This window comes from Pteropus vampyrus, unplaced genomic scaffold (genome assembly GCF_000151845.1).
Source record: "Pteropus vampyrus isolate Shadow unplaced genomic scaffold, Pvam_2.0 Scaffold146, whole genome shotgun sequence".
NCBI classification, from domain to species: domain Eukaryota; kingdom Metazoa; phylum Chordata; class Mammalia; order Chiroptera; family Pteropodidae; genus Pteropus; species Pteropus vampyrus.
The window spans coordinates 1,135,399-1,162,911 of record NW_011888927.1 but is presented as its reverse complement, the minus strand read 5'-3'; the positions used below and the strand labels follow the sequence as shown (position 1 = coordinate 1,162,911).

The window sequence follows — 27,513 nt, the reverse complement described above, 5'->3', positions numbered from 1 at the left end:
GATTATTCAGTTCAATGTTTATAAATTCATTTATGAATCTGAGTAAAACTTATGTACACATAAATTATTTTCTAAATGTTTGGGAGCTCTCTTTCTGGCAATGATGGATTAGGTTGATGGAACAGGTTATTTCAGACAAACCATCCCAATGCACAACTTAAAAAGCTGGACAAAATATTTTTTTAAATTTTTGTTTGAAAGTAGCAGTCAGTTATAAAGGCAGCAAGAATTTGCAGATCTAAAATTCTAGACAGAAAGGAAGTCCAGAGACTTTAAGCCTATAATTTGGTATCATTTCTCCTTCAAGGCATTTTTAGTAGCCAAGAATTAAGAAGCCAAGCAGAGCTTTAAGATAGATATACAAGGACTGAGGAACAAAAACCAGAATTCAGACTCTGCCAAGGATGAGAAGCCATGATAAACACCTAAGGTTTCAGGTGGGATCCTAAAAGGCTATACCCTAAGACTAAGTGCCTTCTTCAGAATTGTGCCCTAGCTGCCTTATTCTCACCCCAGTCCTGATGCTAGGAATGAGTAAACCAGAAAAAGACTAATCTTTACAGGAACTAAAGCCCCCAAATTCATTTCAATCTTGATCTCAATTGAATTAAAGTGATCTGGGATTGTTAGTGACCCTGGTCTAGCTGGCTGCCAGATGCAAATGTATATCTTCTCTGTAAGTATATACACTCAAGAGTATCTAATTAGTTCTATAGATTTTCAAATACAATGTTTGGCATTCAATAAAAACAACTAGGCATATGACAATAAAATATTTGACTGAAAATTATGAGAAAAAAACAATAGAAATAGACTTATCAGGAGGTTCAGATAATGGAATTATCAGAGATGAACTTTAAAATACAAATGATTAATATGCTCAAAGAATTAAGAGATAAGACTGAGGATTTTGGTACAGAAGTAGAAACTATCAAATAAAGAATAATTCAATAACAGAAGAAAATAACTAAAATTAAGAATTTAATTGGTTTAACAGCAGATTAGAAACAAAGAAAAACCAGTGAACTATAAATAGATTTTTTAAAATCTAGACTAAAACAGAGGGGGAAAAAAGTGATACACAGAGAAGAGGAGACTAATAGACTACATCGTTGAGTCAAGAGGCAGAGCAAGTACTATACTTCCTCCTGTGAAAGAATTTTAATCTAAGTTGGAACTGGAGGACATAAAATGTAAAATCTCATGCATGTGCCCTCAGAAAAACAAAACTTAAGGACTGAAAAACTGATTTCACATAAATCCCAGATTTACAAAAAACTGATAATATTGGAACTTTCTTAAACGATAGGGAATTGGTCAGGTGTTGCCTCATATCAACCTTGGAAGTTTGTTTACGGTTTCTAGATAATGAAGAAGAAATGACCCAACTCAAGTTGGTCCTGCAAAATAAGCTGAATTGAACTTTTTTTGTATGACTGGATGACTGTTTTTATCAGCTCAGGGAATTTTCAAAACTAGTCTCTGTCTGCTTTTTATTTTGACAGACTCTAACTGAACTTTCCCCTCTTTACATTCCTTGCCCATAAATACAGCCTACCCCAAACCCTCAATGGACTCATCTGTAGTTTGCTAGTTTTCATGTTCTGAATTGTAATTCCTCTATATTTCTGAATAAACTCATCTTTTTTGACAATTTTGAGATTGCCTCAGTTTACCTCTTTATTTAGGTTAATGCTACTTTGTAAAAGAGTTCTCACCTCTCTTCTTGTCACAGCACTGACTTTTTAAAACAAACACCTGCATATAATAAGCAAAATTCAGGAACAGCCTCTGAACCCATGAAATAAAGGTTTCTGAACTAATAGCAAGCCCATGTCTCAAAGAAAAATATTAATATACAAATAACACATAAATAAAATTTAAAATTTATTTTGTTTGTTTTTTTACCTTTCCCGAGGTTGTTGTTGAAGCTTTTCGAGCCGCACTACAGAAGGCTGGTTGGGTTGGGTAACATTCAGGTCTGGGGATAAGAATGCTGGATATTCTATTGGCTGTGGTATAATAACATTTCTGAAAAATTGTAATAAAGTTAAATATGAAATTATACAAAAGTACACTCTAAAACCGGTGGTAGCTACCACTTTGGAATCATTCTGGTTTTTTTTTACACTGTAAGCTCAACTATCCACCGTGGACCATCAGAGGACAGAGCTAGGAAAGAAGACAAAAGTCAACAATCCTGAGAGAAATACTCTCCTGAGTACTCTTCCTACTAAGGTCATGGGCAGCAGGGATGGAAATGGAAAGGACCTGCAGTTCTAAAGAGAAGTGTTTGAGCCCAGATGTCTCTCCTAGTTTCTAGATCCAAATCTCGATTTCATGGCCCAGTGAAAGTGACACATAAAATTAACTATCACAGGTCCACCCCATGTCAACCTGGCACTCATAAACACCTTAAAACGTATTTAATCTCCAAATGGAAACAATAACAAGCTCATAATTCCACCTAACATGATACGACTATTCTGCAAATAACCAAAAACTCACTAGCCCCTCTCCAGAAGAGGTAAAGTCCTTGGGTGATGTTTACTCTTCTCCTTGATATCCTAAAACTTAAAAACTATGAGGTAAAGTTAACAATACTTAAATATTATGATATAAAGACAATATATCTTATGTTACATAAGGAGATAAGAGGGAAGACAATATATTCGCTATGTATATGTATATATAAAATATACATGGTAATTGGGCCAAAGTAGCCCACCCAAATGAGAAATATGTTGCCTCCAAAATCCAAAGAGGCACACCAGTGTTGTGCCAGATACAACTTATCCTTCACTTTAGCAGGACTACCTTGACAAGCCCATACCACTAGATCCCTAAAATTTCACTGAGGTAGAAGGCCCCTGAATTTTGTCAGACTTATTTCCCACCCTCTAACATGTAAATGTCTTACCAATAAGTGTAGAATAGTAGCTACTTCATGCTCATTGGTCCAATTAACATAATGTGATCACTATAATGAACCAGTGTGACAATGAAGATTCTTGTAGAACTAAAGTATGACATAGGGCTGGTATATTGCTGGCCTTGCCAGCAGAAATCAAACTGCTTCTTTATTAATAAATATGGAGGAAAAAAGCACTTGCCAGATTAACAGTTGTAGACCAGGTACCAGGGCATGTGTTAATTTGTTCAAGCAATAAAACCACATCTGGTACAGCAGCTGCAACTGGAGTTACCATCTGGTTAACTTACAATAATCTACTATCATTCCCTAAGATCCATCTGTTTTCTGCACAGGCAAATAAGTGAGTTGAATGGGGATGTGATGGGAATCAGCACCCCCGCATCTTTCAAGTCCTTGATGATGGCGTTAATCTCTGTAATCCTTCCAGGAAAGTGGCATTGTTCTTGCTTTACTATTTTCCATAGTAGAGGTAGTTCTATTAGTTTCCATTTGTTCTTTCCCACCATAATATCCCTCATTCCACGGGTCAGGGAACCAATGTAGGGATTCACTAACTGCTGAATATATCTATTCCAATTATGGATTCTGGAATTGGGGAATTAACCATAGGGTGGATTTGGGGACCTACAGGACCTGGTGTGAGAAGGATCAGAGTTAAAACTCCATTGATTACCTGACCTCCATAAACCCCTACTCTTGACTGGTAGACAACAGTGATATGTTGGGTCTTTTGGAATTAGCGTCAGTTCAGAGCCAGTGTCCAGTAGTCCCTAATGCACAGTTACCCTGGTAAAAAGCTGTAGTTCCCTTTGGGGAAAAGCTGGGAGAAAGGCCAACATTATAAATTTTTAGCAGTGTATGAGGGTCTCTCCTCAAGGGGACCGGGTCTCTCCTTCACTCAAGCTATAAGCTGGCTCAAGCTGGGAATTGATTGAGGAGCTGTGACTGTTTCTGATTCAGGTTTGACTTTTGTTCACTTGACTTAGAACTGTTCTGCTTATACAGATAAAGTAAGAATTTAGTAGGCTTCCTATATATATTATTTCTAGGAACATCATTATCAACTAAGCCGATGTCATAGGTCTGTATGAGTCAGACTATTCTGATTGCTGCTTTGACTCTACTGTCCATTACAGTAACCACTCTCACCTTGCCTTTGGCAGTTGAGTGCCATCACTTGGCCCCTGCTACTTTGGAATTCAATTATTCGCAATTCATTTAGGTTTTCCAGTTCAGTGACTGTAGTTCCCACTGTAAGGTCTGGGATGAGCAATCATAGAGCTCTTTAAGGATGGGCCTCCCCTCACAAATTTCTTTCTCACAGTCATGGTGAACGGTATATTTGCTGGAGCCTCCCAGGGTGAGTGAGTAGGTCTTAAACAACAAATCTACTCTAACACTACAATCTTTCTAAACCTTTGAATCCCTTCCTCTACGTCAAACCAAGACAGGTCTGGCATTTCCAATTTGCTCAGGGTCATCTTTTGGTCCATGTTCTAGCCAGCCAACCAACCAACCAACCAACCAAACTGTCAGAGTCCTTTCTAACTCCCCAAGCTGCAGCATTAAATGAAGAATCTCTACTTAGTGAGCCCATATCAATAAATTTCGTGTGATCCAACTTTCAGTTTCTTCCACCATTATCGCACACCCTTAATATCAATTTCCACACATGTTCCCTGGATTTCTGTCTGTATAAATTAGAAAACTCAAGTAGTTCTTTTTGGAGTGTAGCTCACCTCCTCATGGGTCACACTTTGTACCTTACCTTTAGGGGCCTTCTGGGACTTTAGTCTAATTATAGGCCTAGAAGCAAAGAGAGATGGTAGGGGTAGGTCCTGAGGAGAACCAAGATGTGTGACAACTGCCTCAGAGGAGGCTATTAGTGTTTCCTGAAGCAGTGTAGGGTGGAAAGGCCACTACGCCTGGGAATGGTGATGTCACTTTTGCTGGGGGAGGTGAGGTCTCTTCTAGTGGAGGTTGAAAGGTCACTTCCACTGGCAAAGAAGATACATCAGAATTTAGGGGCTCACCATCTCCAGCTTCATTAGGGTCTTCCTCCATGTTCCCATTTCAACTTTAAGTATCCCATTTATTCCCAATTAAGGCCCTCACTTTAACAGTAGACACTGGGAGTTCAGCTTGTGCTATAAGTCAGCCAGTCACAAAAAGAAATTCTGGGTTTGATTTTTAGCAATCTTAGTTCTATGGCTACAAGATAAGGGTCCTTCAGTGCTAAAAGATTTCAGGTCATATATGCAATGCTTGAGCTGGGAATCTGAATCCTTGAACTCATCCTTTTCTTTTTCAACTTTGTCCAACAACATTAAGAGTACCCAGCCAATATCATTATATTCCTTAGTTTGACAGAAATGTTTAAAAGTATCATATACACAGTCACTCGGATCTTTGCTTCTTATAAATGGTTGATTAGGAGCACCTAGGGATGATACTTTGCATATCTCTACAGCCAGATTATGCCATAGATTATCAGTGCTCTTTTTACTACTGGAAATGGAGTCATTAGAGTCTTTAAACCTAATCAGATTAAAGAGTTAATTCCATAAACAACAGAACCAATTCGGGTAACTCATCCTTAATAGTCTGTTCCTCTAGAGCCACTCTTAGTATCAAAATACGTATTAGGGTTGACTAGAGAAACATCCAATACATGTTTATTGAGTCAATAAATAAGTGGATAAGGAAATAATGATCAATAAATATAAGAAAAACATTCCACTTTACTATTTCAACAAACATCAATATCAAATGAACAAAATTTATTTTTAATGATAATACCTAGGTGTTTGGTGAGACTATATAAGACAGTAAACACTTGGGAATATAATTTCCCATCCTATAACTAATTCTCTCAATTCCATTTCAGAAATTTTCCATTTCTTATTTTTAGCACTATAGATTACATCTCTCCCTCAGGTACTCAATTTTCCTTGATGTATTTTTACTGTTAACATTTCAAGACTGGTTGACATACTATATCTTAAGTTACTTTTGGTGTGCTAATGATATTTTTGACCATAGACAGACCTTTTTACTGAAGATTTGGAAGTAACAAACGAAGTGTGTGGAAGTGGGGGCAGCACCACTGTACTGCAGAGCAGAAAAACGGAAAACTATTAAATGCTTTGATTTTAAAAGTCCCTCACCTTCTTCCTACAAGAGGAATATCTCACTGGCTGACGTTCCTCATCGGGCTGTTCCTCCCTTCCCTCTTTCAGCCATGAAATTGGTATCCCCCCTCTTCTTTTCCTCATCCCCTCACCTCTTCTCTCTCCAGGGCTATTCCCAGAAACTCAAAATTAAATTTCTCTCTCCTTTTTAAGCAAAACACTTCACTGTTCTCTTTACCCTTGAGTCTGATCCATTCTGGCCATGTCTTCACACAACCAAAATGCTCCATCGAATGGATTAAATGTTTTAAATCCACATGATCTGACTGTGTTAATAAGATTTCAAACACTTACGTCTCAGGGTCTGTTCTTTCTGGAGGTGGTGCAATATTCATAAACATGGATGGCTCAATAATTTTCTGAAGAGGTTTTAACTGAAGGAAATGATAAGCATATTTTAATACTGTTTAGTTACATATGCTCCAGGACTACTAAATAGGCCTTAAATGATATATATAAGGAGAAAAGGAATTAAGAGAGGAAGAACTAATATTTATTCAGTACTTACTATCTACCAAGAATTTTATATTTTTGATATTATTTAATCCTCTCAATAATCCCATGAGGTAGATAACTGCTTATTTTACAGATAATACTGAAAATCAGTAATTTGTTCAAGATGACCCAATAGGCATGAAAGCCAGGATTTGAATGCAGCTTTGTCTGTCCCCAATGCAGTACTCTTTTCACATCATCATGACAGGTAAGTAGGGGACTATATTACTGAAAAGTTCATAGACATAAATTCAAGTTGAATTTTTACTTCCCACTCTTTTCCATAAAATACCTTTGTGCTTTGTTTATAGCAGAAGCCACTTACATACAACAATACTTGCTCAGTTTTATTTGAGAAGGATATAGCTCCCTAAGGATAGGATTCTTACATGTTATACCTACATTCAGATATAAAACCCACCTCTGAAGTTAGTGCTCATAAACTGTGACTGTCACAAAAAAGACTGAACCATTAGGGGCCCCTATAAGACCTAATTCATGATAAAAAAAATAATAATAATAAAGATAATATGCAGAAAGAAAAGTAAGATTAAAGCAGAGAAAGAAAAAAGCTTATTATGCTTAGTGGCTTTCATCTCTATATTACTTACTTCTGACTTGAAATGCATTAAAAATTTGTTATGCTATACCATAGACAAAAATTTTTAAATATATTTTACACAGAATTCTCAGTTAACAAAGTGGTAAACTTTTTAACAAGACTGTATCAACTCTCAATTTGGTAATTAAAGAAAGAACTAAGACTATAAAAATAGAAAAAACTAAAAATGAAAGATTATATGAAAAATATCAGGGTCATTTCCCCCATATAACAGCAGCATTAATGAGACTGGATTCATAAATGCCCCAAAGCCGTGATAATGCCCAGAGATATCAAGAATTCTTTAAACACTTGATGAGAATATATGTTGGTACAACTTTTCTACAACAATTACTTCCAATAATTTCCATTCTAGGAATCTAACCTAAGTCCATAATGAAAGAAAAACTTTCACTGCAACATAGATATATGTAGTGAACTTAAAAGGGCAGGCCAAAGCTAGGAAGATACTGGGCATAGCACTTTCTTGATGAACCAAAGAGGCTACAAATAATACCAGATATTGAAACAACTGTGGAAGAAAGGAGCATATTTGGTCAGAGTACAAAATGTTATCCAAATAACATCAATGACTCTATTTTTAATAAGTATTTTTAGATATAAAAATCCACACTCACTTTTTGAATACTTAAAATAATTTTGTTTTCAATTATATAAGATTGTGTACACACACACACACACACACACACACACACACACAAAAGCAATTTTTATAATAAGGACATTTTCAATAAAAGGTCATTATTTTAAAATGCATAAGCAAATAATAATAATATAAAGTTTCAGTTTTCTTTAGGCAAAACAGCATTCTTTTAAATATATTTATTTTAAAGAATTTATCAAACTGGAAAGGATAGAGGCTCAGAAGAGAGCAATCTGACTAAAAAGCTGCAGTACAATAATTTTTAAAAGGTGAACCAACCTGATGTGAATATCCATAACCAAAGTTTCCATAGGAGAACATAAATTCTACCTCCATCCTGCAGATAAACTGAACATTGGGCAAATTTATGTTATTGTTTGATCAGAAAGACATTTTAATGGAGAAATGATAATAAGTGATATTTTTATTTCACAAATCTTTAAGTTAGAAAAACAAAGCATGAATCTCCTGATTGAAAAAACAAACATTTATACAAGAAACTCCTATAGAAGAATCTATAGAGTTCCTGAAATGTTAACAACTTTTATGTGAAAGTTAAGGAATATTATATGACTAAAATATGGAGAATATCAATTTACAATTGTTAATAGGATTATGCTGAGATACATATATATGCATATATATTCATATACATGTATATATTTTTTGAAGTATTTAGTTACACTTCTCCCATCTCCACTTCCATTTTCAGAGACTATTTTGATTCAGACAAGTGATTTCATGTCTCTGATCCCACCTTGCTTGTAAGTTAAATGAAGGAGGGTGTCAGAGCTTATAACCACAAATGTCCACCATTCTGTTTTTTACGTCCCTTGTCCCTGTTTCGGCTATTGGCGGCAGAAGCCTCTCTGAATAGATCAATTAATCAAGACAATAATTTTTAAGTACTTAAAAAGAAATTCAAGTAGAAACTCCTCAAAAAGAAAAATATTTCCTCAATGGGTAAGGGAGGATCCTGAGGCTGTGCAGTCAATGAAGGGACTAGAGGCATTTTACTCTCTTACCAATAACTTCAAATTTTCTTGTTCACCATTTAGCAGTAAGAGCAGCATTTTTTTAAAAAAGTGGAGATGAAGATTTTGTGAGCAAATTTTGTACTTTTTATTTAATACATTTCCATTAATTTAAACAGTGACTAGCAGATAACAAAAGAATAAAAACAGTATCAGAGGCTACAAACAATATCAGAGTAAAGTTGTATAAAATGTTAAGTATGTGCACTAAACTTTGAGAATTTCAATAAAGTTCTTACCGTGTTTTTATTCAACATTTGAAATTCTTCAGTAAAGCACCTTTTCTAGAAAAAAGTAATAAATAATAAAGTTCTAAAATATAAACTCACTCATTAGTCACCGTTATATAATCTAAACCATTTCATAAATTTTTAAAAATCGGGTAATGATTTTTAATGCACATATTTATTATTTAATAGCTAAGATACAAGTATGACGTTTGGAAGAACATTAAAAATTTGTTGTACCAAAAATGGATGTTAATATTTACATTTCTTTTAGACAAAAAATATTCCTGCTAGTTACAGTTCCCCTTTTTGAAAGTCTTAGAGGAACTCCCATGCTTACCACTCCTTTTGAAGGGTTAAACATAAATCTACATGATAAGCTGACTTCTGACAGAACTTGAGTGTTTCTCTCATCTCTCAGGGACTGCTGGGATTTTTTAACCAGGTAAACCTTCAGTATCCTTGGTCACCATCTCTGGTCATTTCTGCTGAGCTGTCAGTCTTCTTGCCTAATCCAACATCCCACAGTTCCTTTTCTTCCTAGCATTTTCCACTGTGGCTCATGGAATTCCCATTCCATGATTAACAACCTTACATCTTTAACTGCTCCACTAAACATTCCAACCTTTTGCTTTACCTGAGACCTGGCTTACCACTAAAGATGCTGCTTCCCTTACAGACTCACATGAAGGCCCATATATTTCAAGGTCAGGAGGGGAAGTAACATCCTCTACACTCCCTTCTATTTCCTTTATGTAGCTATAAACAGTTTTCCTCTTTTAAGTCTTATGCTATCTGGCATGTCTTTCAGACATTCTGGTCACTAATTCTCATTTAGTGAAGTCTGATACCTGGTTCACACATCCTTTGCACTCCAAAAACATAATTATCCACAAGAATCTATTTAACAGCTGCCCTCTCAGTTCCTAGTAATGAGGGAAATAACAGGTGGGTACAATGGCAGACATCGCACAGAATTAGCATCTCATAAACAGTAAGTTCTCACTCAATATAGTTGATAGGGCCTGTGACTTCAAGTGAAATGACGTACAATGGTACCACCAATACCAAAGACCAATTGATATAAACCAAAGCTAAGTTACTATGGCATCTCATCAATGTCATATCAAAATGACATTATTCAAGGACCCACTGTAAGTTCTTCATATAAAATCACAAGATTTCTCAGAAAATTTATAAATAACTAAAATTGATTTCCTTAATGACCCTGTCAACCTGCTCTTTATAACTTCTAGTTCTTGATAGCGTTCCTTTCCCAAAGTGGGGAGTGGCGAAACATCACACTATTCCAAGACTGCCTTTTGCTTCTTCTTTTCTTTTATAAACTGTGTCTCTGCTTTTGATCAAAGATCTCAACTTACTGATTCATCTCCCGTGTATAAAAGCAAACTTTTAGTCATATTTTTAACTCTTGTAAATAAATGCCTTTGAGGTATTTCTGGAGGTCCCACTCAGATCTGCCCAACTGAGTCTTTGCCGGAGCCAATTAATATATTCATCCAGAATGTGCATCTCATCCCAATCCACTGAATTTTAGGGCTTGCCTTTGCTCAGCTCCTCTGGTGAGTTTCAATGTATGGCAATGACCTATTTAGCTTCCTGTCCTGAATTTGGATCTCCTCAGCCCAAAGTAAGTTACATGGCTAAGCCTTTGAGTAGTCTATAATTTCCCATAAATTATATAATGGGAAATTATAGACTACTCAAAGGTATGGATACAGAAAAGTATGGTTCTGTAGGGGGCATTACTATAACAATCTTCTACACCTTTGAATCCTCTATTTCCTTTCTCAAATAATTATGGTGGCTACCAATATGTCTAACTGTTGAATTTATCATCTAGTCCTAGGTTCATCTAGTAAGGATCATATTGCCAAACCAATAAATGCAAATACTACTACAATTCATCCCAAAATTAATAATCACATTCCTTTTTATAATCAATACAGGAATATTATAAACTCCAATACACTTATATGCCTTAATTGACTCTAAGCCTTAACAATTAGCTGATGTTTCTGGTTTCTCCCAGAACCTCAAAGGAACCAAAGATGTATCAGGGACAGGAAGGAATCGGGGATTAATGATTCAAGCTACCAACTAGTTATTTTTTTATAAAGCCATGTAAAACCTATTATGTGATTTGTTTAATTTAACTCAAGGTCTTTGTCCTCCATAATCAGAACAATTACATTCAGAAAGCAATTGATACTAATTGGTAATTATAAACAATACATTTGTGTCCTCTCCATGTATATTGGCAGTATAATTGTGCAATCAAATGGTCCTCCCATGCTTCCAGACATGAGCTATAGTTTGGGTCTGATCATTATGTCTTTACGCCTCATCCAAGCACCAGATTTTACCAGTTTGCATGAAGATTTCTACCCTGGTTAGTAGTTCTAGAACTAAAACAAATGGTCTATAATCTATCCCTGCATGTGACCTAAATAGCAAATGAAACAGCTCAAGCTTTAACAAACATACAGATCTGCATAAATTTGTCGACTGGAATCATTTTAGTTAATAAAACTGTTCTTGACCTTTTACTATATAGTTGTGGTGCATCTGTGCAGTAGCCTATGCATTTTATTGTACATGATAAACATTTCAGGAAAAGTGGAATAATCAGTAAATCAAAAGGCCCTCATGAAAATATGTTGAACATTGTTAGCTACTAGGAAATTGCAAATTAATACCACGATATCACTACACACCTATCAGAATGGCTAAAGTAAAGCATAGTGACAACACAGATGAGGATGTTGAGAAACTGGATCATTCATATATTTTTGGTGGGAACGTACAATGGCACAGCCACTATGGAAGTTTAGCAGTTTCTTTAAAAACTTTACATGCAACCACCTTACAACCCAGAAATAATCTGAGAAACGACCATTTATATTCTTATGAAAACCTGTACATAAAGGTTTATAGCAACTTTTTTCATAACAACCAAAAACTGAAAATGACTCAGTGTCCTCCAGTGGGCAAATGGTTAAGCAAACTGTGATACATTCACAACCATGGAGTACTACTCGACGACAAAAAAGGAATAAACTGTCAGTCCATGCAACAACCTGGATGATTCTCCAGAGAATTATGCTGATGAAAAAACTCTATCCTAAAAGGTTACATACTCTATGATTCCATTGATATAACATCTTTGAAATGAGAAAATTGCAGAAATGAAAAACAGATTAGTGGTTGCCAAGGGTTAAGGAGGGATAGGAGTGGAAGGGAAGTGGGTACAGCTATAAAAGGGCAACATGAGGGATCCTTGCAGAGACGGAGGCATTCTGAATCTTGGTTGTGATACTGTATTATAGTTTTGAGTTACAAAAATGTAATTCCATCATTCCTTCTGTATTTATTACATCATTCTTCTGTTTAAGAATAAAAAACTTCCCTTTTTCTTCCCATGCTCTCTTTTATTTTTTTCTTTTTTGAAAATCACCAACGGTTCATGGATTTTCCTTTATTCAGAATTGTAATGATATTTTTAATGTTCAAATCATCCTGAAACTGGCCAGTAAGAGCCCCTGCAATCTGGCATCTGTACCTTTTGACATAACTCCAACAGTCTTTGAGGGCTTTACGTCCTAACAAATATTCTCGAAAATCTTTTAGGTTGTTTATACTTGTTCGCTAATCAGTAGGTTTTCTTCTTCTGAGTTCAGGGCAACCATGGCTACTGGAAAGGGATAAGGAGGGTGGGGGGACTTCCTAGGAAGGAGAAAGTGAGAGAGAAGGAACCCCAAAATCTGTGTAAAGACTCTGCCAAAAATTTTGCTGACCCCTAAACAACACATGTACCGGGCAGAGAGCAAACAGCCCAGCTAAGGATAAAAGAACTGAAATTTATGCTGCCAACTAAGACACAGAGTTTGTGGTTTGAGTCTCATTTTAAAACATTTCAGAAAACATAATAAAACATGCTTAATCTTTTAGGTTCTGTCACTACCCTTCCAGAAAATAGATTTTCAAAAAATTACGTTGTTTAAACCAAATCTTTATATATATATATATAGCCAGAGGGAGAAATTGTTTCCTAAACATATGAGCTGGAAGACAGATAATAAAAGGAGTCCATTAGGTATAGATAAATCATAACAACGAGCACCAATTGGACAATGTGATACCAAGGTGAAAAAATGATATTGATACATACCTGAATTACTTCATAAAGGTGTACCTGAACACTTCCTAACAAGAGAGGATATTTCTCTTTATTGACATTTTGCATTAGTTCCAAGTAAATATTATTCCGCTCATCATCTTGACGTCTGGGAACCTTGATACAAAATACATACCAAAAAAGCATTAAATGTTCAGTCTGAGTTCCAGATACAATTTTTGAATAAATACACCCATAAACTATATTATGCACATACTTAATGATTAGTTTTTGTATGTTATTAGCCTTACGACTTTTCAATCTCGGAGTCACAAATACCCTAATGTCAATAAAAACCAGGACCTTGTTTATGTCTAACATCAATTATAGTCTTTTTGAAATACCCATTGCCTACATTCTTTTTTAAATTTTACACAAAGTTTAGCCTTAATACTCTACTGAAACTACATTATCAAAGGTAATCCAATATCCAAAACCAATCCAAATAATCTAAGTAATCCAAATATCCAATATCAAAAAACATCCAACATCTTTTTCAGTCTTTTTTCTTTAACTTTTGATAAAATGTATACCATTGCCTCAACTTGGAACTCTCTCTCAACCTTGAACTCTGTAACACAAGACTATTATGTCACCATTAAAATTCATACATTTCCACTAGAAGAAAATCTCATGCCTCCAACCCCAAAATTCTAAGTGTCTTTAAAATAAAGTTTTTAATTGAGATATAATTGACATATAACATTGCATTACTTTTAGGTGTACAACATAATGATTTGGTATTTGTATATATTGCAAAATGATTATCACAATAAATTGTTAACATCCATCATCACACAGTTACAATATTTTCTTGTGATAACTCCGTTAGCAACTTTCAAATATACAGCACAGTATTGTTAACTATAATCACTGTGCTGTACATTACATTCCCAGGACTTATAACTGAAATTTGTACCTTTTGACCGCCTTCATCCATTCACAAAAGACCGCCTTCATCCATTCACAAAAGACTAATCTGTTCTCTGCAACATGAGTTTGGTTTGGGACTTTATTTTAGTTCCACATTTAAGTGAGATCATACAGTATTTGTCTTTCTGTCTTATTTCACTTAGCATAATGCCCTCAAGGTCCATTCCTGTTGTTTCAAATGGTACGATGTCCTTTCTTTATGACTGAATAGTATTTCATTGTGTGTATATGTGAGTGCATTTATATATATCACATTTTTAAAATCCTTTCATTTGTGCATGGACAGTTAGGTTAGTTCTATTTACTGGCTATTGTAAATAATGCTGCATGAACATGAGGGCTGGAAGCAGGCACTTTTTTAAGATAGTGATTTTATTTTCTTTGGATAAATACCCAGAAGTAGAATTACTGAATTATATAGTAGTTCTACTGTCAATTTTTTGAGGAACCTCCATACTGTTTTCCATAGTGGCTGCACCAATATACATTCCTACCAATAATGCACAGGGGTTCCTTTTTCTCCACATCCTGGCCAATGCTTGTTACTTTTTTTCTTTTAGATAGTAGCCATTTTAACAGGTGTGAAGTGATACCACGTTATGGTTTTGATTTACATTTCCCCGATGATTACTGATGTTGAACACATTTTCATGTACCTGTTGGCCATTTGGATGTCTTCTTTGGAAAAATGTCTATTCAGATGTCCTGCCCATTTTTAAATTGGATTTTTTTTTATTGACTTATGTGAGTTCTTTTATATATTTGAATATTAACCTCTTATCAGATATATGATTTGCAAATATTTTTTTCCCATTCTGTAGGTTGTTTTCATTTGTCGATGGTTTCCTTTACTCTGCAGAAGCTTTTTAGTTCAATGTAGTCCCACTTTATTTTTGTTTTTGTTGCTTTTGCTTTTGGTTACAAATCCAAAAAGTCTTTGCTAAGACCAATGTCAAGGAGTTACCCCTATGCTTTCTTCTAGGGGTTTTATGGTTTAAGGTCTAATGATCAAGTCTAATACATTTTGAGGTTATTTTTGTATATGGTATAAGATAATAGTGTAGTTTCATTCTTTTGCATGTGGCTGTCCAGTTTTCCCAACATCATTTATTAAAGAGATTGTCCTTTCTCCAATGATATTCTTGTCATATGTTAATGGACCATATATATGTGAGTTTATTCCTGGGCTTTCTATTAGGTTCCATTATTTGTCCATTTTTATGCCAATACCATACTGCACCGATTACTATAGCTTTGTAATATAGTTTGAAACCAGGAAGTGTGATGCCTCCAGTTCATTCTTCTTTTTCAAGATTGTTCTGGCTATTCAGGGTCTTTTGTGGTTCCTTAAAAGTTTTAGAATTGTTTTTCTATTTCTGGGAAGAATGGCATTGGAATTTTGATAGTGATTCCATCGAAATTGTAGATTGTTTAGCTAGTGTGGACACTTTAACAATATTAATTCTTCCAATCCACAAGCATGGAATATCTTTCCACTTATTTGTGTGTCCTTCAAATTCTTTCATCAGTGTCTTATAGTTTTCACTGTACAGGTTTTTTACCTCCTTCATTCAATTTATTCCTAGGTATTTACATTTTTTTGATCCAGTTATAAATGGGACTGTTTTACTGTATCATGCACAACAGCATAATTTATACCTCATCCTTTGTGCTATTCTTGTCATATATCTCACTTCTACATATGCTATAAATTCTACCATTCATCATCATTACTTTGTTTTAAACAGTCAGTAATATTTCGGAGAACATTTTTAAAATAGGCTTTTCTATTTTAATAGTATTTTATTTTTACCCACATATTTATCATTACCTGTGCTCTTCATTCCTCCCTGTGCATCTGAGCTTCTATCTGGGTTTTTTTGTTTTGTTTTTTTTTGCCATTTGTTATAATGCAGACCTTCTAGATACAAAGTCTCTCAGCTTTTGCTTTTACAAACTTTTTGAAGAATATTTTAATCGGATTTAGAAATCTAAGTTGAGTTTTTTCAGCACTTAAAAAATGGCATTCCTTTGTCACCTGACCTCCAGTGTTTCTGATGGAATGTCTGCTGTTATTCACTGGTGGGTTTACCTCTATTGCTTATTTTTACTTCCTTATGAGTAGCAAATTTTTACTGTATGATGGGTATTACAAAGGATACGTAGTATAGACTCTGGGTTTTTATATCTTCCTCTAAAAAGTACTGAGTTCTTTCCTGAAAGGTAATTAATTACTGGCAGACCATATTCATCTTATGACAGCTTGGTATAAGAATGTGTCTATTTCAGTTTTTGTTCTTGGTCCTAGAGTTTAACCCTTTCTCTTAGGTAATGGTAGCTACTCCTGAGACTTGGCCTTTCTGGGATCTCAAATGAATACTGAGAATGTTCAACCAGGTCTCTTCCTTTTAGCTGTGTCAGACTCCAGTGACTCTGAAATTGTGACTTCTGAAATCTCTACTCAGCTCTCAGCTCTCCAGCACCTGTCTTCTGCAATTTCTCCTAGAAACTCCCTTTGCACATGTACAACTTAGGATCCGGCCAAGAACCTAAGTGGAATACCTACACAGATTTCTGGAGCTCCTTGTCTGCTGCTCCTTCCTCTTGAGTATGCTGCCTTATAAATTCTAGGCATCTTAGCAGCCCAACTCTCCTCCATTTCCTCTGCTCAGCCTCTGCCTCCTTCCCCAAGCAAGACTGCAATTTTGCTTATGTTCCACTTCCCCATACCAGATTCACTGCCAGACAGAAATCTGTTGTAAATGTGGAGCTCACCTCTAGTGCTTCTCTTCTCTTAAGGTTTGTAGCCTTCTAAGTTCCATTGTCAAATACAAGAAAATAGTTTTACAGCTATTTACAGCAAAATAGTAAATCCAATATCAGCTATTCTAGTGTGGTCAGATCAGAAATTCACTACTATTCATTCTTCAATATGAGTTTTTACATCACTTACACAACAGTTATCCAGAATGATTAAACTAGTTTAAATCCACTTACTGTTCCTTTATGTTTTTTGGTTTGCATGTTTTATTTTAAACCTAGATCTATTTTGTAAGTTTTAGCAAATTAAAGTCCTAAAATATATACAGTATAATTTTATTTTATCCTAGTTATACCGTACTTAGTTAAAAGTCAAACAGTTATAAAATGATTTTAAAAAAGGAAACAACTTATTTTTTCTCCCACCTATATTAACCTTTTTTCTCTTGTATTTTATGATGTTTTAACCTCTGAAGAAGCTTGAAGTGTCTATGAGTCTGTTTCTGTTTTGGGAGGGGGAGTTCAGCAGCCAGGTGAAAAAAAGTGAAGGGATTAAGAAGTACAAATTGGTGGTTACAAAACAGTCACAGGGATGTGAAATACAGCATAGGGAATATAGTCAAGAATATTGTAATAACTATGTATAGTGCCAGGTAGGTACTAGACTAATTGGCGGGAATCACTCTGTTAAGTTACATAAATGTCTAACCACTATACTGTACACCTGAAACTAATATAATATTAATGTCAACTGTAGTTGAAAAATAAAAATTAAAAAAATAATAAAATAAAATTAAAAAAAAAATAATAAGCTTGCTGGCCAGAGAGACTTTCCCTTCCTGGGCTAGCCAATTCCTAGAGATAGCAAAGGGCTTGGCTGTATGGAAATAATCTTTCAAATACAAACTAACCAATCCCAAATTAATAGCCCTAATCACCTCGTCTAACTTCCCCTGCCCTATATCATCCCAGGGCCTGCCTGGTACCAGGCAACTAGAGACTACTTCTACAGCCCAAAGCCTTCTGGAATTATTCAAATTAGCCAACCCTAAACTGTTGACTCTGCCTGTATCGCTTTTCTCAAGGAAAGCCTAATAAAGGCTTTGGTCTAGGCTCCCCGCTTGCTTCTATCTTCTGCCTCCCGAACACCCTGATACTTTCCCTGTGGCCCTGTGTGGTGTGGTGCAATGTGTCCAATTTTCTCGAGAAATATGAGTAATAAATTCTTCTTTCAATGGCATTAGCTTCTCCAGGTCATCATTCAGTCATACCTCTATTCATTAAATCTTGGGTTTAGAATACTACCCTACCCACTTCCTAATTTCTACTCCTTAAAAGTCAACTTTCGATCACTTTTAAAGGATGTCTTTGTTTTTTGCCATGAAATGTTTCTAAGTAACATGCTTATTGTTAATTGATTTTCAAACTTTAGATACAATCTACTGACTGCTTACTGTAGAAGAAAAATATTAGCTCTCAACACCCTCCCCTCACAATCTTCACATTTCTCTTCTCTTTATTCCTCGATATATATTTTACTTTTTTGTTACAGCAATACTTAGTGTTTACATTATTATGTATATGTAACTATTTTTCAGAGTTTGGCAATATAGTTATAATGACTGTATTTCCTTTCTTGTATCATATTTTAATTTCCTTGGTGTTAATATGTATCATTTTTTTTGTTTCTTTGTGCAATTTTCTATGTAATTATTAATAAGTCATTCCCAAACTTTTGAGTTCCATTAAAACTCTCTTTTCAATATGCTTAAACTAATGGTTCCTATTAAATAAATAGGAAAAAGATTTTGATTATGCTAATAAAGATAAGCACACTATTAATTTATATTATTTTACAATATTAATTTCAAGTTTTATTTAAATAGACATATATCCACAAAATTCTTGAAAACTTGGCAATGAAGCTTAGGAAAACTACTTGCAAAGTTAAAGAAATAATATGGATTACCTTTAGCAAAACTATGCCTTGTCTTTTTTTAAAAAAACCTATGCTTAAATAACTATCTTCAATACTCAACACTTAAACAAAATGAAGTTCTTTAAAAAAAAAAAAAAATGAAGCACAGAGGAAATTTTTAGGATTTCACTGAAATTCAACCAATGTAATAAAACTATTTGGAAACAACTGGACTAATCAATGAATCCTATAGCGGTATGAAATAGTGTTGCTCCTTGTAAAGAAAACTCTTAGATACGTTTAAGATTCTAAGAAGCTTAACTATAAATAGAAGCAAACTCTTAAGCTCTGGTGTGAGAGGCAATTTAATGAATTATAGCCTGAAGCCAGACTGATTACATTCCCAGCTCCACCATTTACGAGTTCTATGATCTTATGGAAATTCTTTAAACCTTACAGTACCTGTTTCCTCATCTGCAAAAGAAGGATGCTAATAAGTGTATATATATTTTGGGAGAGGGGTGTTATAAAGACTAAATAAGTTAATCCATGCAAAAATAATTGGAGAGATTAACTGGAGAGAAAAATAATTGGAGAGAAGAAAGGAGAGAGGAAAAGGAAAAGATGAGAAAAAAGAAAGGGTGTGCTATGGACTGAACATTTGTGCCCGCTCGAAATGTTTATGTTGAAGCCTAAATTCCTAATGTGATGGTATTTGTAGGTGGGTGTTTGGGAGGTAATTAGGTCATAAGGGTAGAGATCTCATGAAATGGATTAACACCATTATAAGAAGAGACATGAGAAAAATTATCTCTTTACTCTTTACTATATCACTACACAATGAGAAGACAGCCAATAGCAAACCAAGAAGCAGGCTCTCACTGGACAACAAATCTGCCAGCACGTTGATCTTGAACTTTTCACCCTCCAGAGAGGTGAGAAACAAGTGTTTGTTGTTTAAGCCACCCAGCCTATGGTAGTTTGTTATAGAAGTCCAAACTGACTAAGACAGAGTGGGAGAGAGGTGATGGGAGGGGAAGATCAAGACAGAGAAAAATGCATGTGTGATAAACACTCAGAACCATAGACAGTAAGATCCTAGGGAAGAATACCACCGAGATTATGCATTTTACAGTAAGCTGTTTATTTAAAAAATACCAATATAGCCTATAATATAGAAATAGAATTCTGTAAAATATCAAATAAATAGATATAGCTTTTGTTTCTTTCCTATCCACCCAAAAGAGATATAATTAATGTAGGATAGTTGAAACTATAAAAATGCACTCATCTCTAGAAGAGAACTTTAATATTACCTGTACAGAAAAATACTTCACTTCATCAAACTTAATTATAGCGTTCTTTTCATTATAGCTATATAGTTTGTTTTGTAATAGCAAGCTACGAATTTTTGTACATTTCACAATATTGTTTATAGAGATGCGAATGAACAAATTATTGTAATGCTGCCAACTGACTGAAATACAGAGATATTTAGGAAGCAAATTTTGTCGTAATTGAATAATAACACATATAAAATTAGTCCATTAAACAATTCAGGCCAAAACCTAAGAATCAATCAAATAAATAAAGAAGGTAATTGTAGAGCATATTAAAAAATAAAAAGTCCTGTAAAATAGTACTTTTGCCCATCAATGGTAGGCACAATATAAGTTGGAAAAGGTTGATTACTTCCTTAGATCATTTCTCATATTTTTATCTTCACGTTATGACTTCTTTGCAAATTTTTCTTTATTTTTAAGATGACTAAACATTTACAATATATAGCTGAAATTTTTTAAGCATAATTATATAGAAATTCAAAAATTCAAAAAATATGTCATTTGAGAGTAATTTATTTTTAATTTTAAGACAAAATTTAAAGCTGCATTCTATTCTAATTCATCACTTCACTTTATACTTCACTTATACCACATTGGTCTGTATTTTTATCTTTCATAGCAATTGATGCAGTAAAACAATTTTGTTTTTATGATTTAACTAATCATCTTCAAAAATCTCTTTATATAAAATTCTCTTCAATAATTCACTCATATAAAAAAGAAATAACATGTCTTCATAATGAGAGTAGGTGTATGCTATGCTATATCTATTACTAGGCATTCAGCTTATTTAAAGGCACCAAGATAAATAAATCCTTTAAACAATGTTTAAGAGAAGCATAGTTATTACTTAGAAATAAATTAGTATTACTTAGAAATAAATTAGTAACATATATTTCAAGCAGACATGTATTTTTCCTTTAAGTCATATGGTGATTAAGGTAAGTTATAGATGGCTAAAAGTCTTTTATCACTCTCTACATCAAAAAGTAGAATTGATTTTCCTTTGCTCTTGAATCTGGCCTGGACTTTTGACTACTTTAACATGCAAGTCTATGTATGTTAACATGCAGGTTATGCATGACCACAGCCTGCGTGAGAAAGGCACCAGTCAGGGTGCAAAATTTAAGGGGATGCCAAAAACTTCAGTAACAAAGATAAATCACATTTTAATGTAATATATTTTTAAATCAAAATTAATACAGGAAAAAATGATGAAAGACAAGAACCTAGGAATATACAGAAAGGTCCAACCATTTCAGCATCCCAGCTGAGTGCAGGCATCTTCCCTAAGCATCAGACACACAAATGAGCCATTTTAGATATTCCAGCCATTTAAATATTCTAGTCAGATGACTGCAGCCTCACCTGTGATGATATGAATAAGTACCACCTAATGAATGCACAGATAGTGGCTGATAATAAGATAATTACTGTTTTTTTTTTTTATAATTGACCTAGGCTTTATTTTTCTGTTGTTTTTGTTTTATTTTATTTTAAATAGTTACTGTTTTAAGCCATTAAGTCTTAGAGCATATTATAATGCAGTGAAACAGTAATATATGATTATAGTATGGTTCCGAAGTAAAAAGAAAGGATACTCTTAGGCGTAAAATGTCTGCAATTCTTTATACGAACAGCCAGGCAGCCAACCTATAATAATCAAAATAAAAACACAGCAAATGAATTTTCAAAAGTTAACTTTTCTTAATTTTACTCAACACCAAACTATATATTTTGAAAAAGCTCCACTTTTTCTCTTTAGAAATATTGTTTCTCATTAGAAATATCTAGTTGTTGGAAAATGCCAGAAAGCAGAAGTACAGAAGAAAAATAGCATTTATTTAAAATAAACCTAAAATAAATAAGAATACAAAGAAAAACAATGGTTCACTACCAACTTAACTCCAACCATCACTCTTTGTATCATTTTTATTTTATATTAAGTGAGAACTGATAAAATGTAGCATCTTGCATATAATAAGCTTTGCTTCAGATAAGCTTTTTTATCCAGTATCCTAAACCACTTTATTCATTCAACAATCATTCACTGACTATAAGATGCCATGGCCTTATTCAAAGTGTTTCTAAATATTAAAGAAAATTATAACTTGTGTTTAACCATAAAATTAAATACAAAATGAATACAGGAACACTTGAATGCTAATTTGCAGTATTTACCAAATATATTTAGCCAACTACCCTAACTTTATGTCTCAATACCTCCTTATACTTTTACATGATAGATCTATATACTATAGAAAAGAGAATAAATTTCTATTCAAGTATAGGAAAAAATTTAACACTCAAAAATATAATAATGATCATCAACAGGCTGCAGATAACGAATGTTGCCACAGATTCTGAGACTGAACATCCTCACTCTCCACTCTCAAATACACATTTAAAACAGAAAAGCAGCCAGAAAGCTGTTCACAAAAGCACTTTATGTGCCCAACTTTAAGACATAGCTTTTTCATATTTTTTCTGAAAACAAGATGTGACTACCAGAAACAGGAGTAGTGAGCTGTGTTGTAGTTATCATTGTTTACACATGTACTAATCTTGCCAAATATCGCAGAATAAATCACAGAACTTTCAGAAGGAAAGTCATGTGACTAAATCACGCACTGAGAGGAGCTATCAATCACATGCCAAATATCTCTGTCAAAAACTTCCAGCTGACTTTTAAGAGAAGCTTTTTCATGTCTAGCAACATGTAATTCAAATAAGGAAAATGCAAACTATGAAATTAGGAAGTGTGAGTGAAAGAAAAATCTTCTTCAAAATGTCAGTTCTAAAGAGATGTAAATGTCAGCCAAAGTGATTTCAAAGAATCTTTTCTAAGTTTAGAATTGAACAGTGAGGGCTTTTACTCCAACTTTGTTTGTGAGAGAGGAAAAAAAGTGTTATATAATTATATAGATAAACGCACACCATGGTATTTTGTAAAAACAAAAATGTATTAATTAATATAGGCTTACTTTTTCCTTCAGAAAGATGATATTAAATTCATCACATTTTTTATTCAAGAAAAGGTATGACTATATGATAGGAGCTAGAGAAATTTATTTCATACCCATTAACTATTCTAATAGTGTTCTGAAAAGAAAGATCACTGTAAAAGAATAGATCACTGAAAAGAAAGATCACTGTAAAAGAATATTTGACAATATTTGACAGTTCTAAATGTGCATACACCCTCATGTCCTATATTCTACAGCACCGAAAAGAGAAAACAGATTTTTCTGGTTCTCAGCCTAGATATCAGGTATGTTTGTGTGTATGTGTATGATTGTTAAGTATATTTGCTTTTGTTTTGGAGTTTATTATTTTTTTGGATGAGGGAGAGGTGTGGGGTTAATTTTCAAAATGTAGCTCAAAGGTTCCTAAATCTGATAATAAATACAATTATCTAAAGGTCTCAATAAAAATAATGATTTCTTGGCCCCATTCTCAGATTCTAAGTTAGCAGATTGTACGTGGGGCCCAAGAATCAATGTGTTTATAAAGTATTCTAGGTGATTCTGATGTAACTTGAGGTTGGGAATTGCTAGTGCAGAAAACATTTTTTCTTCTGTGAATCAGGATGTTTTCCACAATTTCACTGCTCATTAGGATGCTTTTCTGACTTATAAAAGTAAAAAATTCATGAATATATTATTAGAGTACCATTTTCTATATATTCTTTTTGATTACCAAATAATAAACATTAACTAGTCTTTGTATGAGATAAGAATAACTTGTATAGGTTTACTGAAGATTAGTCATACATACCACGTCCCCAAATGGCACCAAATTTGGTGCCTCAGGTGTTACTTCTAGTTCTTTACTTTCAGACCCTCTAAGAGTTCTTCTCAGCATCTACAATGTAAATAAATTAATTTAAGACTGTAGATGGTAAAGAACATAACTAGATAAAATATTTCTTCAATTTTATGAGTATCTAGTAAGTAGCAGGTACTATTCTAGGAAGTGTGTTATTAATATGACTAGAAAACTCATCCCTACCCTTGATATGTTTATCAGTAAGTTAGCAGAAAAATAAAATGTATATAATTAAACATGAAATTATTTAGGGAATCAGCAAAGAAAAAAGGGCATAGTAGCGTGAACAGTGAGTTCTTGCAAACTAAAAATGACCATCATTGCCACACTCCAGTCTTAATCTGATGTCGACTAGGTATTGTAACCCATAGATGGTAGTGAACCTACTTGTATGTTATTCCAATATTCCTTCTGTCTTTGTTCATAAGGGCTCTGGTCACTATACACAATGGTTAGCCTTTAAAAATTACAAGAAATTTTAATATAGATTTTAAAAGCAAAATAAAGAGAAAAGGAAGGGAAAGGATTGGAAGAGAGAAGTGAGGAGAATAGGGAAAAACTGCTTATTAAAAACATCCAACTTGAAAAGGAGAAGTAATGTATCCCTAACCTTAGTTGAATTTGAATTAACATGGCCTTATTTACAAGCACTAACTTCCCAGGAATCTTTGCTGTTGTTACGTCTTTAAAAAAATCACTTGTTCGATTTTTAAAATAGACAATAAATCTTTAGATATGTTGAAATTTTGTTTTAAAGCATATACTACTTTAGTGGTATTAAAAAAATTGTTTTACATATCTTGGATTATTTTGTCATTGTTTCAGCCGACTGGTTTAATGTGTTTTATACATAGATAACTTAATTTGTAGTTTAAGGTAACTGAGTAACAATTACCATATTGTCACAGAAATATTGGACTGTGGTACATGATATGTGTATTTAACATGGAACTTCAAGCTATCTAATGTTTTTGTAATCTTATTATGGAAGTCTACTTTAAATGGGCATTTTATTATTTTTGAATGGGCATTTTAATAAATACAAAATAACTGAGGGAAAAACTCCTTAGCATTTTTAGGTTCAACTTATCCTTAACAAATTGGCAAAAATACTACTTCCCCCCTTCATTTTACTACCTTTTTACTTTTTCTTCCTCATTTGCGCAAAGCTCTCTTCAGTGACAATGTGAGCAAAACAATTCTTTGCCAAAATTCTGTTAGAACTTTGAACGAAAGTTCTAAAGACAAGTCTCATAAAGTCTCTGACACCACCTAGAATTTCTCCTGAACCTGCAGAGAATTTCTATTTGTTAATTCCACTCTGCCTATCACCTCTGTCACTTTGGGGCCACCTTGAACTTCTAGGAGTCTCTGGGCACGTCTATGAAAAAGTCTGTACATTCACTCACATTGTTCTGCACTTCTTCCCCAAAGACCTTTTGACCTACTCTCCTCCATCTCACACTTTTCTCTGAAAACCCACTAGCTTACCTGTTTACCTTTTCTGAGAATATTCCTATTTCCTAGCCCTAGCAGAAACCTCGCTATCCTTACATGTGGTTACCATTTACAGCAATGTGCCTGGCGTTGTGCTAATTCCAGCTTGAAGTGTTCCTGCCCTCAAGAAGCGCAGTCTGGTGTTGAAGACAGGTAGGTGGAAAAATGCAGCTTTGCTATAAGAAAAACAACTGCCAAGAAGAAAGAATTTTTTTCTTTGCTGTTTCTTTGCCCAACCCAGATCTTCTAAATAAGATCTTCTTATTTGATGAGTCAGATCTTGCTATTCATTGTGCAAGTTACAGGTACATGGAATTGTTAACTCTAGAAATGACTTGTTTTAATGCTCTTTTTCCCTGCCCCAGCTCAAGAGCAATGACTTCTTTTTCTCCTTTGTCATTTTCTGTCCCCGTAAAACAAGGACACTCACAGCTGGGACTCGGGATTATCCCCTAGTGAGTGGGAGAAAAATATCAGAAATTAACAATTTCTTTAACAAATAAGAAAGTAAACACATACAGCTGACTCTAAGCAGTAGACAAATATTCTGAGGAAAAGTGTGAGTTTCATGCTCAGAAGGGTTCACATCAGTGCCTCATGCTTTCAGGGTATTGTGTTTGCTAGTTAAGTGGATTGACCAATTACATGCCTTTAAGGAGTAGAATATTTTTTACAAATAGATGAGGACTGATCTTAAAAAATTTCATGGCAAAGCAATTTTATAAGTCGGCAAACATAACGATGTATATGCACTTTGCTTTTACAAAAGGCAAATGTACCAAATTTGCTAACCTTTTCTATGATAACAAATAGCTGTTAGTAGTATGTAAATTAGCAAATATTTTAAAATATATATTTCTTAATCTGTCCTTTCAGAGTAAGGTGATGACATTTTAATGAATGTGAAAACAACTATCTCTTTGAAATAAAGTAATGTTAAGGTGAGAAAAGTTAGAAAATTACTGGAAATACTTCCATCTAATGTTATTTTGTGTGTGCAAATGTGTTACGATCACTCTAGAAGCTCATGGTATTATTATACTCTAAAGACTCAGAAACAATTTTATTTGATTAAAAATCTCACAAATGAAGTGTTTCATCAGGTTAAGAGACTATTTTTCCTTTTAAATATTAAAAAATGCAATTCCTTCCAATTAGTTTGCCAGAACTAATTAATCAGAGAACACTTTACTGATAAAATCTGAACTAAAAAGTTTGCATAACAGAACAGAAATGACAAATGACAAGTGATTAGGCAGAACCAAGATGCACCTCTTCCATTTCAGAATTTCAAATCTTTGAAGGTATCTTTTTCAAATATAATAGCATTAAAAACAAATATTGAAATAAATGTGCCTTAGAACCAGACCTTCAAATCACTACATAACAAAGTATTAAATCATGCTTTTCAAAAAGAGTGATGTTTATGAGTTTTGTACCACTAACAAATAAAATGGAATTAAAAATCATTTCTAAAACATTGCTTATTATTTTTAATTTTTGTATATTATAGAATTCATATATAATAAATTGCAGTATATTTATGTAATATATAAATAAATATATAAACATTGGTGACAGATGTTCATATGTTTTTTACTGACAAGATTGTGCAATAAAAGAAATTGGAGACTACTGCTATAGAGTCACATCTTTGTGCCTATAACTATGTCGCACTTTCTTAAATGTGCCTTTCTGGAGGATTTAAACTGCCAGTTCCTATGCTATGCCCACCTTAGCATAGTCTGCTTAGAATGAAGGACGCTCACCATTCCCATTTGATGCCCCCCACTGCCTTCCATTTAAGATGGAGGTAGGAGTTGCCTAATAGCTTTCAGTTTAGACTCATTACCAGAAAGCCTTGATAAAGCTGAGACTTAGTTCCTCAT

General features: G+C 34.0%; 1 protein-coding gene across 1 annotated transcript in view; it reads right to left on the bottom strand.

Annotated features, from left to right (window-relative positions):
- C2CD6 (C2 calcium dependent domain containing 6) overlaps positions 1-27,513 on the bottom strand; it is a 105,842-nt gene that overhangs the window by 67,565 nt on the left and 10,764 nt on the right. Inside the window, exons 2-9 of the mRNA XM_011369251.2 lie at positions 24,077-24,163; positions 21,901-21,952; positions 20,273-20,433; positions 13,340-13,462; positions 9,160-9,204; positions 8,166-8,234; positions 6,421-6,500; positions 1,909-2,031 (exon numbers count right to left, since the gene is read on the bottom strand). Of these exons, the coding sequence (XP_011367553.1) occupies positions 1,909-2,031; positions 6,421-6,500; positions 8,166-8,234; positions 9,160-9,204; positions 13,340-13,462; positions 20,273-20,433; positions 21,901-21,952; positions 24,077-24,163 (740 nt within the window). The remainder of the gene's footprint in view (positions 1-1,908; positions 2,032-6,420; positions 6,501-8,165; positions 8,235-9,159; positions 9,205-13,339; positions 13,463-20,272; positions 20,434-21,900; positions 21,953-24,076; positions 24,164-27,513) is intronic.